The sequence below is a fragment of the Neopelma chrysocephalum genome, unplaced genomic scaffold, assembly GCF_003984885.1.
Source record: "Neopelma chrysocephalum unplaced genomic scaffold, ASM398488v2 Primary Assembly neopelma1_124, whole genome shotgun sequence".
In the NCBI taxonomy this organism is placed as follows: domain Eukaryota; kingdom Metazoa; phylum Chordata; class Aves; order Passeriformes; family Pipridae; genus Neopelma; species Neopelma chrysocephalum.
The window spans coordinates 2,830,591-2,847,149 of NW_020897786.1; the positions used below are offsets into that span (position 1 = coordinate 2,830,591).

The 16,559-nt window shown below is 38.3% G+C and overlaps 1 protein-coding gene across 2 annotated transcripts in view; it reads left to right on the forward strand.

The window, feature by feature from the left end:
* SCAPER (S-phase cyclin A associated protein in the ER) overlaps positions 1–16,559 on the forward strand; it is a 142,855-nt gene that overhangs the window by 22,928 nt on the left and 103,368 nt on the right. The window contains exons 6-15 of one of the 2 annotated variants that reach the window (XM_027698128.1): positions 2,210–2,310; positions 2,765–2,881; positions 4,795–4,955; positions 11,348–11,610; positions 12,034–12,258; positions 13,813–13,989; positions 14,435–14,510; positions 14,975–15,092; positions 15,413–15,524; positions 15,996–16,136. In XM_027698128.1, coding sequence (XP_027553929.1) covers positions 2,210–2,310; positions 2,765–2,881; positions 4,795–4,955; positions 11,348–11,610; positions 12,034–12,258; positions 13,813–13,989; positions 14,435–14,510; positions 14,975–15,092; positions 15,413–15,524; positions 15,996–16,136 — 1,491 coding nt within the window. The remainder of the gene's footprint in view (positions 1–2,209; positions 2,311–2,764; positions 2,882–4,794; positions 4,956–11,347; positions 11,611–12,033; positions 12,259–13,812; positions 13,990–14,434; positions 14,511–14,974; positions 15,093–15,412; positions 15,525–15,995; positions 16,137–16,559) is intronic. The other variant, XM_027698129.1, reaches the window with a different exon arrangement.

The window sequence follows — 16,559 nt, forward strand, 5'->3', positions numbered from 1 at the left end:
TGATAATGTGGAGCTAAACATTCCTTAAAATAGGTTAAGCCATTTATTGCATTTTTTTTCCTCTGCCAGCTAACATCTGAAATACAACTCATACTCACATGAATTCTCTTTTTTTTTTTTTTTTTTGGTGAGGAATATCTCAGTGGCAGACTTGAAAAGTAAATGATTCAGAATTAAATTTTGCTTTCTATGCTCTTATTGTTAGTAACAGTCAGTGCAACTTAGTATGGGCTGACCTAAATGGACATGAATTGGATTAGAAAGCTGAAATTTTATTAGTGAAACTGAAAAAAGAGCTGGCTAAAACACTTGACTCGTTCATTTCTTGTAGCAGGCCTTACTTAAGAATTATTTTGGTGCTGTAAACCAACTGCATTGTAAGAAAAATTTCTGTTAGCTTTTTTGGGGAATATTTCAAAACAAAGAAGAACTTTGACATCAGCAATGGGATTCTGTTTGGTTTCCCTGGTGCCTGACTTCCTGGTGACTTTTCCCTTGCAGCAGCCAGCACCTCCATGTGTCGTACAGATCAGTTAAAAGGGTATCCATGTGAAAACCAAAGCTGAGCTTCAAAGTTAGGGTTAAACAAAATGAATATTAATCCATATGATTTTATATGAAAAAGCACTTTGCATGCATTCGAGGTCCTTTTTCTGTTAAAAGGACAATTAAAAGTAAAGATGAATGGCATGTGACATTACAAAAATGTGCATTAGTTACCTGGACTGTAGTAGAGCTTTTACTGTTTTCAGAGTCAAAAGTTTTACTGTTAAGAACCAATACCTTTTCATTTGTAATTCTTCCCAAAATATTTTTAAGTAATTATTATGTGCTTCGAGTGAAAAGTTTCTCTTAACACCAGCAGGAATGATTTTGACATAGTAAAGAATTTGTAAAACAGCAACACTTGGTCATTCTACCATAAAATTATGTCTGTGCTTCACATTCTGCACGTGAAGCTCATGCAAGTTTCATAGAATTCAATCTTTAGTCATGGATTTTTATTATTTTCAGCATGTTGTCATCACAGAGTACAGGATCCATTTGTCTTGTCTGGGAAGGAGTAGTTATGAATGCTGCTCTTTCTGATTGACAGGAGCTCAAACTCTCTCTCTTAGGCATTCATGTGTGGTGATAATCTGCTCTGCTGAGGAGGTGCCTGATGTCTGTGTGTGTTTTATCCCATTCAGTCAATGATTTTTGAGCTTATATGTGGAATACAAGTGTTTTCCCAGCTTCCTGCATGGTAAAGGATTGCTCCTTTCCTTACCAGTGGCAGTGGAGAGCTGTAGTTTGCTCAGGGAACAAAACTAAGAGTTCAATCATACTGTGTTAAGCTCTGCTTTGCTGTGAAGAAATGGTGCTGTTGTCTGAGTAAAGGCAGCAGGACCCCAACTTACCTGGGAATTTTTCCTTGTTTCTTGTATGTCTTCTGACCTTACTATAAGTACTACACTCATACCTTCGATGGAAATCAGTAGATACAGTCAATAATTTCTCCAAGTTAAGGATATTTTAATCAGAAACAAGTGTTTTAGTTCCCTACTGTTCAGCCACTGGCATTTTATCTCTGAATTTCTTCCTGGTTTAGTGTGAAGTGCAGTTAATTTTATGTGTTTTCTTGTAACAGTTAATTTTATTTGTTGGAGACCAACATGTAGTTCTAGATTCAAACTACTTAATCAAGATTTTTCAATATTTTGAATAAATTTCCAGCACACCCACGTCATTCCTGACAGCATATGTTTAATCCTACTCAGAATCTGATGGAGTTGCCTTTGTGTAGTTTTGTAAACTTTTACTTCACAAACAGATTAATTGTGACATTTTTAGTCTTCCACAGGTCTATCAGGTTTTACAGACAGTTTTCCCTGTTTGGTAATGTGTGTCCAGCATATTTTAAAAGATAACTCTTACCAAAAAAAGAGAATAAATCATGAAACAGTGATACTTATGTGCATTAGGAATTATTTTCTTGTCAGATATTGCCGTTTTGTCCTTACACATTGATGCTCCCAGAGATCTTAGAAAATCTGCACCTTTTTTTTTTTAGGATAAATGTTTTAATGTTTGTTCACATAAAAATCTTAACTCTCTGGGTTTTCTTGGGCTTATTTTTAATGAGAAAGCTACAGAGTAGTAAATTTCCTACTTTCTTTTCGGTTCCTTTGTTTTAAATACAAAGATTGATGTTATGGTTGCTTTTCAGGAAGTCCTGATGATGCTTGATAACTATGTAAGGGACTTCAAAGCACTGATTGACTGGATACAGCTACAGGAGAAGCTAGAAAAAGCTGATGCTCAGAGCAGGTAATTACATTTATTTTTTTTTTAATCTTTACAGAGAGTAAAGTTCACAGAAAATTTCATTTTGTAGCAGAGCTTCAGCAAATAGAACCAATTTTCCTTTTGGACAAATTGGTGTGAGGACATTTTATGTGCACTGTCACTGTCACTAGAACTGGAGGATGTTTCCAGTCCTACCCTGATCCTTTCCTTTTAAGTGCTTGGTTTGATGTTTAGTTCCACACTGACATTTGAAATAAGCAGTGTAGTCTTGAGAGTTTGCATTATTTTTGGTATGGCTCTGGCTGATATGGTTTGGAGTTGGTGTAGAAACAGTTGCTAAGACGAGATGAATGATTAAATTCACCAGGATTCTTTAGTACTTTGTAGTGTTTGTTGGTGCTGGTTTTGCTTTAAGGTGACAGAGGAATAGTTACTGTGATTTGTATTTTTAAACTCTTCTTTCCTGGATTTGCAGACCTACTTCACTGGCCTGGGAAGTAAAGAAAATGTCTCCAGGACGCCACGTGATCCCAAGTCCATCTACAGACAGAATTAGTGTGACATCAAACGCTCGGAGAAGTTTAAATTTTGGGTATGAAACTACCTACTAAGTTTATTGAAGCTAAATAAAGATTCATTTGAAGCAGAGTTCATGAAGGCACTGTTTTTCTATAGTAACCAATATATTGTTTTGCTGTTTATTAAATCATATAACTAATTATATGCATTCGTAAAAGAAAAGCCTGTGGCCTGTAAAGGAAAATTCTGTCAAGGTCTTAATTTTTTTCCTTATTTTGTTATATATTTAATTACTGGTCATTCCAAAGAGCTAAAGATAAAATACTATTAGTGTATTTCATGTTATCTTTTTAGTACTCTCCTTCCTCTACAAAACAAAGGTCAAAATGTCTGTAATTGGCATTTTAAAATTGCCAGTGATGCAATGTGAATGGCCAGCTGAGTGTGCAGAAGTAAATATAGGTCAGAAAGAGTGAGTGTAAAGTGAGATTATGATGATTCTGATGAATGGCAAAACTGATACTGTTTAAAATGTAGAGCAGGTTATGTACTACAGTAAAACATCTTTTACTGGTTAGAATGAAAGTGTCTGAAAGCAGTTCAACAAAAATGGGCATAAATTTAGAGCAGCACTGTCTGGTGCTGTGTCAGTGTGGAGAGCACGTCTGTGTCCAGTTTAAATCTTTCTCAGGGTGTGTGTTTTAGTTCCTTCAGGTTTGTTGGGATCCAGGACACACACTGTTCCTGTTCCATAACTGAGCAGTGTCTTCAGCAGAGATGTAACACTGCACTATTTGCTCACTACCTCTGAGTATTGAGCTCTTTTAAATTTTGCATATCTAGTATTTCTGGAGAAATGCTACAAAATGTGTTTGGTGGAAGAATGGGACCAGTGGTGTTAGTATGTCTTGATACCTCCCTGACAATATCTGAAAGGTGTCTGCTTGAATGAGGGGTGATGGGGAGAAAATATGCACAAATAGTCAAATGAAAGATTGGAATCTGCTGGAAATCAATGCTCTTTTATTTTTATTAGAACACAACAGCTCAGCATAATGCTGTCTTTCAGCTAAGTCCTTTTTTGGATGTCATTACATGTTGCTGTTGTTGCTGGAGCAGTTTTATTCACCATCCCAGGGAGATGATGAGCAACTGTGTGTGTTAGAGCAGCAATGAATAAGATGAGTTTTCTGTCCTTCACATTTGCAGCCTTTTTCTTCTGTCTTAGTCTGCTTGTGTGTCTCAAAGCCAGGCAACCTCAGACAACTACAATATTTTGTGTGTGTGAGAGAGAAAATAGGATAGAAAATAAAGGTTTGGATATACTTGGTACTATAGAAATGTTTGACAGAATGCTAGGAATTATTAGGAAAGGAATAGGGGACAGAAGAGAAGGTTGTGGTGTCCACTGTAGAAACTCATAGTGAATGACTCTTACCTGTGCTCATCTTCATCTCTTCCCAAAAGCAGTGTAGGAAAAGTACAGACACTGGAAACAGGAACAATCAGAAGTATCCAAAAGTATTGAATGCAAAAAGAATTTGGAGAAGAGATAATGAGAAGGGTATGATAAATAAAATCACTTACACAGAAGATGAGTAGGAAAATTTTATTCATTATTTTTCGTGAAAAGGAATTAGGAATATTAAATAATCAAACACCAAGGTTAAAATGACAGGAATGTTTTTCAAGACTTAGTATGTAGAATTCGTTGTGATGCGATGCTTTGGTTGCCAAAACCATGAATTCCTTCAGAAATCAGTATCACAAAGATTAAATTTCATCTTGGTTATTAAAAACAGAGGTTTGTTGAGTGAATTACAACAGCTTTTCAGTGCAAATTGCTGCAACCTGGGTAGTTTTCCCAAGGAGAAGTGGTTCTGTGCAGCACCATTGTGCTGGTCTCTGACAGACTCTGGTGAAGTTTTCTAACAAACCGTTCTGTTCTTTGATCAGGCACTAAAAAGAGCTGTGACTTTCATTTAGGAACCCTGCAGTGACCATTTCTGCTACACGCCTGGCTCCTGCTGGTGTAAGTTGGGCTGATAAGGTAAAAGCCAACCATGGAACTAAAGCTGCCAATCCTGAGCTGGCAACAGCACAAGCCTGTCTGGCACCTCCGGCACAGAAGTCATTGCGGAAAAATGGCAAGTCCCTTTCAGTGGCTTAAGTTCTTTTTGCACAAACTGTGTGGTAAAAAGTTCATTCAGAATGTGATGACCTGTGTTCTAAGCAAAATTAGATCTAATTTTGCGAAGTACAGCATTTAAATTAAGTATGGAGATAAAAGATTAATGCCACTTTACGTTGTAACTGTTAAGTTTGAGCCAAAAGTCTGTTTTCTTGTGTAGGTAACATTCCACTGTATTGTCACTAACTAGGATTTGATCTGTTAAAATGCCAGTTTATAACACCCAGGAAAACAAAAGAACTTTGGTTACAAACTGGCAGTCTAACTGACTGCAATTTGGGATGGTTTAACAGTATAAAGAATATTGCATGTCCAGGAATCTGTACAGAGCTCAAGATAGTTTTATGTGCCCTGGGAGAACATGTTATTAGAACTGTCCTGAAGTATCAGTTGATGTTTTTTTCCTTTGAAGACAAGAGTTGCCACCTTTAGTTTTGAATTGTTTCTCTGAAGATTATCCTTGGAGAATGTTTGATTCGGGGTCTTTTGTTCTAGAAGAGATTCATTTAGTTGCAGACACAGAAAACTACCATTTGCTTTCTTTGCACACACTGGATCCCTGAGATTATCTTCAGAGATGCATTTTTAATTTATTTTTTTCATGTGTGGTCCCAGATGACTTTCTGCAAAACCAGCAAGCAGGATGTAGAAATGGATATTCTGAAAGAAAATAAAAAGAAATCAATTTTTTATTTTTTAAAGAAAAATTACAGGGCGAGGATGTGTTAATTTATGATAGTTGTACATTCAACTTAGTGGTAGGAGGAGTCATGGATAGGGACTTTCAGACTTGTGGCATATTATGGAACTAAAATACCTTGTCCAGGTGTCTTGCAGTGTAACCTGAGTGAGTGCAGTAGCCTGTGGATTCCTGTGCTGGAGCAGAACTGTCCAAACCATGCTCCCAAGGGTGGTTTGCATGGGGATTGAGGGATGCTGTTTGTGTGAGGGAATAGTTTGCTCTCTACAGTTGCCCTGAGCTGGTTAGAGAGCAGGAGCTGTTTGGCTGAGTTTTCAACACTTTAATTGATGTGTAATTCCACTTTTAGTATATCTCAGTAGTTGAAGCTCTTCATAACAAAACCTTTCTCTGGTGATTATTGCTCACATTAAAGTGACAGGCTCCAAGCTGTTGCTGCAGTACCTTTATCAGGGATTCTTGTGCATATGGACTATGTTATTAGCTACACAGGGAATGAAAGTGATCTGTATTTCCATCTGGATAATGTATTTTTAAGAGACTAAAAGGAAAAAAAAAGACCTTATCCTTATGTTAGCTTTTAGAGGGCTGAAGAGTCAGTCTTGTGCTGTCTTTTGTTGGCTGTTTACCTGCAGCTGATGAGCTCCAAAAAGAGTGAAACCACCTACAAGTGTTCAGTAATCTTCAAATCAAATGTACTAATAAATTCAAACTTGAAACTTTAAGAAATAGCAGTCATTCCTGCTAAAAACTTTGTGTATTCTTAAGAATCTCTAATTGCTGACATTGAACATTGGAGAATTTCAGTGATTTTCTTGTGGCTGAATTGTAATGTTTTTGACAAATCAGGTTCTCTGTAGGAGCATGTAATCCTTCATGTGGAAGCTAGAACCACTCTGGTAAAATCCAGTTATCCTCACTGAGTGGAGCACAAGAAAATCTGGGAGGTTGACCCAAAGGGAGCCCCCGAGGCTCCTCACACGCATTGTTGGAGCAGCTGGAGGCTGGTGTGTCATCTGCTCTGCCCCTTCCCCAGCTAATGCACTCCCAGCTGTTGGGGACATGTGAGCCTTGGGGGAAGGAGGGTTCCCCCTGCCCCTGTAATGCTCTCTTGCCCACCCAAAGCCCAGCTGGGGCTTGCAGCTTTCTGCAGGATTTCCCTGAAACACTTTTCCTCCGTTGATTTCCAACAGCATTATCATTAGGTCTCACAATGGTTTTGTGATGTGGATGAGTGGTATGATACTGTATCTGTTTCATGGTTGATGCAATTTCCAAATTTAACTAAATAAGTCCTTAGGGAGAGAGAAAATGCATTATTTTTCCAGATAGTTCTTTAATCTTTCCTTTTCTGGATGCATAATTAAATGAGGTTAAATCATCTTATCTCATTTCCCTCGTTAAACTTACTATTACCCTCAATATGTTAATGAATTTTAAAAAAATTGTATTTAATGCTTGAGTATTTTTGCAATGTGAAACAGTCTATTCTTACTGTCTGACCAGTTTCTGGTCATGAATTCCCTGGTGCCCTGCTGAGATAGATTATACAAATTCAGATTGTGTGTTAAGAATGGAAGTAGGTGCTTACAATAGAACTTAGAAGAAAGGGCAATCCAGAACTTCTCAGAAATATTGAATGTTCTTTTCTGTTGCCACACTTGAAATCTAGTTGTTGTTTGGGCTCAGCTGTGCCCACCTGATCCTGTGGAAGTGTGTGTGACTTCTGCACATTGAGAACAAATTGCAGGAATGTCAGCACAGACAACAAGGCACAGTGCAATCCTGACTGGGTTGTCAAATTCTTAAGCACAATTTCTGTTGAAAATTTTAAGTTCAATCTTTTTTTATATTCCCTCCTCCCCTTCTGTTATTAAATGATCATAAAAACTAGTCTGACAATTAACTTCTCTAATTAAAATCTTGGCTGTTAACTCACCATCTCTTGTTATGACGGGTAAGTTTACCATTGCTTGCACCACTAAATTTTCTCTTTTCTTAAAAACTTATTTTATTCTTCTGGTTTTCATGTCTTCTGCCCTGTAGCTGTGTTTTATCTGAGTTCATATTTCTAGATTTGCTTCCATATTCTCAGGTAATCATGGTTTCCAAAGTGCCTCTCAAATACAATCATACTATTTTAGATTTAAAAGAAATTGGGGCTGAAGTTTAGTAATGACTGGGGAAGGTCAAATAGGTTTTGGTAGGATATGACTTGCAAGTAAATTTTACAATGGCCATACGTGTCCTGAGGTAGAACTCCCAGGAGTTTGCACATAGCTGCCTGGATTTCAGTTCCTAATGTTTCCAGGGAGGCTCCTTGGACAGTTCCTCCAGATGGAGCCACTCCCAGCGAGCAGGGCCCTGGTGGCTGTGAGGCCTCAAGGTAACAGATGGTTTGTCACTTCATGTAACACAAGAGCAGGCAGGGACAGGGGAGTTCACATGAAACTAGAGAATGATCCAGGTAGTCAAATGAATTATTCATTAACAGAACTCTGGCAGTAATCAAATCCAGCATGTGATACTTAGCCTGTGGAGATGGCTACTGGGCTATAAGAATTCCAGACTTAGGGAAAAAATGTGGAGGAAGGTTGGTGCCCTACTGACTATTAACTTTGCTTCAGATTAGATGGGATCTAATGTCAATGAACGTATTTATTTGTAAATGTATTTGCAAACTCTTTGTTAAAAACATGTCTGGAAGTGACTGAATACTAAACTGATGGGAGAATTAAAAGGAACAAGTAACTTCTTGTGCACAGCTAATTGTCAGATGGCATCACACTGTTAAACTGATTCCAGATAGTTCAGGAGTCTGAATACATGTTTGCATTAAAAACTGCTTTGTATTTAAAGAATTCACCAAACAATATTCTTTCTAACACAAGTATTTCTGGGCTGTTAAAATGCTTGGTTGAGTCTTGAGTAATAATTATGGATCTGACAGTGAACAAATGGAAAAAGATTCATTCCTACTTCAGTAAGTGTGATTATGGCTTTGCTATGCTCTGAGTAATTTTATTCTGATTAATTCTGTCATTTTAGACTACTAAGAAATACACCAGGAGACAAAGAATCAACTAGGCAAGACAGGCAAGAATATTCTTTTTTGGTAGAATTAACTTCAATACATATTAGTAAAAGATAGGAGATATTAGTACAATTATTAAGAGACACATATGATTAATATATCATATATATTAGTAAAATTATCTTTAGGTAGTAGTTACTACAAAAGGGTATCTTCTGATATTTTTAATGTAGAAAAGATGCCTTTAGGTAAGAGCTGACTCCTGTTTTCAGAACAAGTAGAAGTGAAGTGTTAGTTTTGCCAATGGCAAGGAAAAGGAATTGCAATCCACAGGTTGCTGCAGCAAAGCAGTGGCCATTTGTTGGTTGATTTTAGCAGTTCTGAACAATCTCTTTGTTGTCTGGATATTACTTGCCAGGGAAATTTCTTGGCCAAGTTTTATCATAAGCTTTGTACAGCAGAGCCTTTGTGGTCCTGGCAGTTCCTGAGGTCCGTGGGGTGGGAGCTGTGGTACCCACGGGGCCTGAGCACTCCTTGTCCCATGGAGTGGGACACATTTGGCACAGGCCGTGTGCTGTGAGCTTTCTGCAGTAAATCTGATTGTGATTGTTATGGAATTAAACCCCTGGAGTATTGTTGGAGATAAGATTGTCTCTGAGAGGGCAATAACATGCTTCCATCACTAGGCCCTGTAGATAATTATATTTTGTCTATATGAAGATGAAGAAATGAAAATAAAGCTAAAGTCTCTTACAGGGGTCAAATGGGAAGTTTGTGGTAAAGCAAAAAATACAATTGGTATCTTTTTGACTTCCATTCCCTTCTGCAGTCAGTGGGGCACACTGAAATGTGTGCAAGTGCACATAGGGAAGGAGAGCAGAAAGGCTCTTTGCAGACCTGTCCTGTCTCTGGTTCCCAGCAGGGATCTGAAGAGATTAGCCAGGTGATTCACACAGAGTTTGGGAATTTGGTTTAAAATACACAGCCATTTTCCTAGAGTAAAACAGTTTCAATAATAAAACATCAAATTGAATTATCTTTTTGCATGTCATTACCAGTATTGTTAATGTTTGTGAACAGTTATAAAGTTGTATAAAAACAGGAGCTGCAGCAAAGGTAATTTTCAGAACAGTCCTGTTAACCTCCCTGGTAACTCAGGATTTACACCAGCCTGTGGGCCTGGCTGCTATGTTTTATCCTGAGATGTTAAAAGAACCCAGTAGTTAAATAAGCACTTAATGTGTGTAAAATGCTCAGTGCAAAGGCAGCAAAGGATGAAAGTGCCCTTAGTTGTGGTTTAGACTCATTTCTGGTTTGCTGGTTACTAAAGGTTGTTTAGACCAGTTCATCTGTTAAACCCTAATATTTGAGCTCAAGCTCTAATCTTTATGCCTGAGCTGCATGACCATCTTTGTTAGTAAAAACTTTAGAAATACCCAGAGAGTAATTTTTTATACAAGTTGTATTCTAGATTATTTCTCTCCCTCTACAACAGGCCATTTAGTGTTGTTTTTTTTGCTTCTCTGCTCCTCTAGGTTAAAGTATTCTCCCACACCCTTCTCTTCCTTTTATGTGAATGATCCTAAAACCAGCTTATGCTAAAATTATATTGGACAATATCATAAAAGTTAGTTACAAGTTAGTTCTTGAGTTTTTTGCAGGAATTTTTGTTTAGCAAATAAGACAGGTGTGAGCTTACCTCTCACAGTCGTGAGTTGTACCGTCAGGCCTCAAAGAATCACTCACAGTTGTTTCAAGACACATGGGGAATTATGTGCTGCTATTAATTGCTGACCACAAAAATGTTACATATTTAAGAGGGAGTTCACCTTGATACTCTGGAAATCTGGTCACACTTAAGACTTGATACTTTAGGCAGACAAATGTAACTTTTCAGGTATGTACCAAGATTAGATATCAGAAATGTTGATCAGCAAGTTTTATGTAACAACCATATAGAAATCAAAGTAAATTGGGGCAAATCTGCTTTTTTATTTTCTCTTTCAGTTTGCAGTCCCACTGTAGCAATGTTTTCCTCTTTCCTGGAATCCAGGAAAAGAAATTTTCCGAGAGCTGACACCGATTAGCGTATTTTTGTTATCAGAGTAGAGCAAATGGAAAAAAAAAAGTAAAGAAAATACTCTGGAAGAATAGTAAACCACATTTCTGGACAGTGCTTTCCACACTAAGTCGTGCAGTTATGTCTGTATTTGCACTTTCACAAAAAGCCTTTAACGTTACTGTTGTTACAAAGAAAAGCAAGAGTGTGGTTGCTTTGTTGTGCTTTACTGTCTCATGAAACAGCAACATGGGCATGGAAAACTTCAGTACACGTTGCCATTTTCCACACAGTTTTGTGCACGAGCAGCTTCCCTTTTTGCAGTAACAGAAAAGGTCCCAAGAATAGAGTTGTTCAGTGTCTGTGAAAGTAATAGCCCTCCTTGAAGTGAAAAGCTCTGCTAAAGAATATTTCATCGATTTTTTTGGTATTGATTTTTAAAGAGAACATTTTTCTCACACAACCCGTGTAATACTGTAATAAAATAGTTGTTTCTAATGCTTCTATTTATATAAGTCCTCCTCTCTGAGAACGGGGTGTGTTTTCTCGCTGTAGATCGAAAGGATGCCGAGGGCTGGGAGACGGTTCAGCGCGGGAGGCCCGTTCGATCCCGATCCACAGCTTTGGCAACAAAACCTCCTGTGGCTGCAGAATCCCTCAAGTCCAGAGGTGACAGTGACAAAGAAAATGCCATTTCTCCACCAGCAGAAAACAAACCTGGGAGCTCAGTCACTGAGAGTGGAGCATCCGAAAGCACAGAGCTGGGACAGCAGGATCCTTTACAGCAGCCTGAAGGTCCTCTTACTGAGAGGGCTCAGGTCAGTACATCATTTTAAACAATTTTCTAACCTTAACTGTTACAACTTTTTCTTCAGAGCTTTTTCTGAAGGTGGTGTTGTCTAGAGCTTTTATGCACTGACCAGATTGGAAAAGGATTTAAGAAATAATGGCTAGTTCAAGTTACATTTATGGAAATGCATTAAACTGTTGGCACAAATAGGGTAATTAAAATTATGTGGACAGCTTTTCCATCGTTTCCAAAAAGTCAGGGTTAGGCACATGTCATACATAGATTTCAGGTAAAAAGATCCAAGTTAGGTTATGAGCCCCTGAAATAAGTGAAGTTGTTTGCATCACTCACTGTAAAGTTGCCAGGTATTTTCTTTAAATCTGTTTGACTCTAAGTGACTTTGAAAATCAGTGTGTTACTTTTTGTTAATTTGGCAAATGCCTCTTGTTAGTTCCCAGCAGGTGCCTCAGAAACCAATGGGAGCCCTGGGACACCATTGCAAGGAGATTCCTCACCAGCAGCTCCTGAGATGCCTCCAGCTCTCCCCAGCACTGACTGTGCTTCCAAAGTTGTGCAGCTGAACGAAACCTCCTCCCAGAGCACTGACACTGTGGACTGGCATCAAACAGAAAAAGCTAAAACTGAAACTGAAATGGATGCCTCAGATATTTCAAATGTGAGTGCTGCCAGATTGGTAAGAAATCTTGTAAGATCTCCAGGTGAATAATAAATATAAGCCTTAATTTTCTCATTCTGTTGCACAGTGTTTATTGTTAGCCCGCTGTAAAAATGATAGAAAAATCTATCAAGTATTGTAGAAAAAAGACAGAATTTAATTCCAGTAAAGTTTCTGAACTTAAACTAGAAAGATATAAATGTGTTATTTGGAATAAGGATATCAATGCTCTCATTACCTCTTTTGATGTTTGCACTAATTTTTTATCTTCTTCCACTGTCAATCATTTTAAGTCACACTCATTACATTCTTACTCCAGTTTTGCTAATTGTTCAAACTGGAAACATTTAGGGTATCAAAATTCTGTTAGAAACAAAGGTAGACCTCTGCCCTAGATTAACTGAGCTGCTCTCCTGGGTCTTCCTTTACAACCAGCAATTTGGAGGAATGCTGTTCTTAAGCAATAAATATGAAGTCAGTATTCTGTTTTTATGTGGCTTTCCAAAAAGGGTGTCCCTTCTTGTCTGGAGAAGAATTCTGCAGGTCTCAGAGTGTGTCTGCTTTGCTGGGATTGTCTGAGTGGAGAGTTGCACTAATGTTACATAAAATCCAGGTTTATACTTTCAGGTTTTGCTTTGATTTTTTGGTTTTATTTTTTTTTTCTTTTTTCAGAAACTAGATTAAAATTCTGATTTGCAGAGGTTTTCCTGTAAATCACTTTCCCTTTAACATCTTTTGCAAACTGGACTCCTGCTAGGTAATTGCCAAGCCAAGTACCTGTTTGCTTTTAGAGCTGATTTCTAGCAACTCATCCACTAACGTTGTTCCAGATGCTCAGTTATTAACACTTCAGGGTGCTGACAGGTTGGTGGGATCTGTGTCTCTTGGAAGCATTTTACTGCTGCGGATTACACTGCTTTAAACACCAGTTTGTGTATCGTGGCACATTTTTGATGGCTGGAGTGGAAATGAACTGGTTAATACTGAACACTAGAGAAGGAAAAGACAATCAGTCAGCATTTTCAGGCTTACATTCTTGCCTCACTCTCTTGTCATCCATGTTGAAAAACAAGTACAGCCTGAGATTCCATTGTATTAACTACAGTAAAGTTTCCAGATATGGTTCATGCAGATAATTTTCATCTTTAAATAGTACTTTGGAGCATAATTCTGATTCAAAAGACAACAGCAGGCCATGCATTAATGTCTCAGAGTATGCCTTGCTTAGTCCCTATGAGTGGGTATTTAAAACAATAATTACAGAAGAACTGTCTTTGCTGCTTTTCATGACAGTGTTTGTGTCATATGTTTTGGAATGATGTGAATGATGATTGATTTCCTAAGTGTTCACGTAGCTATTAAATGAGCTAATGGTTGCTAACAGTTTTAGTGGGGTTTATATTTCAGTGACCTTCACAAAATATAGCAGTAAAAGAACTACAAGTAATGAGATGTTCAACAAAATATCGTGTAGTTTGTATTAACTGTATGGAATCCACTTTTTTGGGCTTGCTGGTGACTTTGTTTTTTTCCCTTTTGTCATGTTTCCTACAGTCCATGGCAGAAGTCCTTGCTAAGAAAGAGGAGTTAGCAGATCGCTTGGAAAAGGCCAATGAAGAAGCCATTGCCAGTGCTATTGCAGAGGAGGAGCAGTTAACCAGGGAGATTGAGGCAGAGGAGAACAATGACATTAACATCGAGACTGACAATGACAGCGATTTCTCCGTGAGTGTCCACCTTATTTGAATGCACCCAAGTTCAAGCTGTCTTTGTTGTCAGTGGAGTATGAATGTAGAATTTGTTAATGTAATCTGTTCTATGTTTGAACTAAATAGTGTCATGTAATAATTACACCACACTAAGGTATATTGAGGCTTACTGAACTCCCAGCTGAGTGGTACAGAGCTCTCTGATGTTGCAGCCATTTTCCTGCTGCCTATTTCTGGGTGCAAAGCAGGGGGGAACTGGGACTTTTATCTTCATTGCTACCACACAAGAGTAGGTGAAGCAAAAGTCTCCACTTTTACTGTCAGAAAGAGCAGGAACAGCATGTATCTTTGGGGTGACCAGTTCAGTTTGGGAACATTGCTGAGTGTTGCTGATTTGGCACTGTTTAGTGTGTGTGTACACCTGTGAGTTATTATGATTTTACTGTCTGGTTCATATTGATTTTCAGGCTAGTATGGGCAATGGAAGCATATCTTTCTGTGGTTTGTCTATGGACTGGAATGATGTTCTGGCAGATTATGAAGGTAAATTTTCTCATGTTACTGTGCTTACATGGAAATGACAGCAAAAATTTAGAAAAATGCCCATTTTACTCATGACTAGTTAAGGTTTCAGAAGTTTCCCCAACACCTAAATATTGTTCCAGGTTATGTTATTTTCTATGTTATTACCTGAGGGAAGATGCATAGTTCATGTGTTCAAACTGTCTCTGTGTGTCTTTGTTCTTCAGCTTTCTTTATCCATCTCTCTATTAGAATTTTACATTTTTTTATCCGGTTTTATCTTAACATTTGGATAAAAGTGTAATAAAATTAAAAAAAAAATGCACAGAGATTAGAGATAAATGTAACATTTTTCAGGCTGTTTGCACCTAGGCTCAAGGGAACCCATCGGAGAGAGAACTTCAAGAGGAGCTAATGCTCATTAATCTCCCTTTTCCCAGAAAAGCTGTTTGAATTACCCACATCTTTGTTTTCTTCCTGCCCAGCTCGTGAGTCCTGGCGCCAGAGCAATTCCTGGGGAGACAGAGTGGAGGAGGAGCCCGCGCGTCCCCCCGGCCACGGGATCCACATGCACGAGAAACTGTCCTCGCCCTCCCGCAAAAGGTTCTGCTCTTGTTCCCTCTCTGCCTTGGCCAGGGAAAACAGGCAGCCAAACCCATGGCTGCTTGAAACTTTGTTTAAGTCTGTGGGTGGAAAGGGTTACAGAAAGCTCTAGATGTACTTTTTCATAATGGACTCGGCTCGTGCTACATCGTCCACTAAAGATTTGAAGTCTAGTAGAACAGTATTCACATTTACAGGAAATAATTGCCCTCCAGTGGCCTATTTTTTTTTCTCTTCCTGAAATTACATAGAAATGTTAGCTACACTGTCAGTTAATGTTGTCTCACTTGCTTTTGCTCTGCTTTGGTTTTTATTAAAAGAACAATAGCAGAATCCAAAAAGAAACATGAAGAGAAACAAATGAAAGCTCAACAGTTGAGAGAGAAGTTACGTGAAGAAAAGACACTGAAGCTTCAAAAATTAATGGAGAGGGTAAGCTTTCTGTAATATAAAGAGCTGCTCTGCTGCCTTTCAGAAAAGAGGGTTTTTTCCACACAGTCTAGACATGTTAGAGATTAAAACTGATTGAAATGCAGTTTGCATCTGAGTCTGAGTTTACGTAGTTTTCACAGCTATTAAAGAAAACATTATTTCAAATTATGAACTTCTGTGAGAGTGTTGGTGACGTACTAGACTGCCTCAGACTCAAGGACGACATCAAAAGTAGAAATGTCTTGCATGTATCCAGCGGAAATGCTAAACTCACCAAAACTCACCAAACTGAAGCAGTTTGGGTGTTTAACCCAAAACAGTGTACTTTGGGTTAAACTTAATGCAGGCTTTGTGTAGGGCATGAAAGTAATGTTTCCGTGAAGAAAGCTTTGAGTATTAGAAAACCCTGAGGAAAATTCAGGCCCTGTTTTCAGTTACTGTATTAGTACCAAATCTACTCATTCTATATAGGAGAAAGATGTGAGGAAATGGAAAGAAGAATTGTTAGATCAAAGGCGCAGGATGATGGAGGAGAAGTTACTCCATGCAGAATTCAAACGTGAAGTGCAGCTACAAGCAATTGTGAAAAAAGCACAAGAGGAAGAAGCTAAGGTAAGTTACTTTGTTTTAGAGAGGAACAGTTTAATAGTTATGCTTTTATGTATGTTGTACCTCAGAGTGCTCACGAGTAGGTTCTGAGGGAGGGTGCGAGTTAGACATGAACACCTGTGAACTGTGAAGCAGGTAAGTGCTGATGTCTGAACAGACCATTTTTTTCTAGTATGAATTTAAAATTAATTAGCTGTTATTAGACATCGTGGTGGGTTGAACTGGAAGAAAAGAGGGTTGAAGTAGAAGAGCTGATAGTTGTCTTGCTGCTTTTGTTCCTCACAGAGAGTATGGCAGCATTTTCAGTGATACCTAGTCCTGGAAGGAGTAGAAGATCTGATTATCAACTCTCTGCTTTTCACACGTAGAAAGAGAAGGGGGGGAGTTCATTGCTCTTCTCCTTTGTTAAACATCTATTCTAGATCG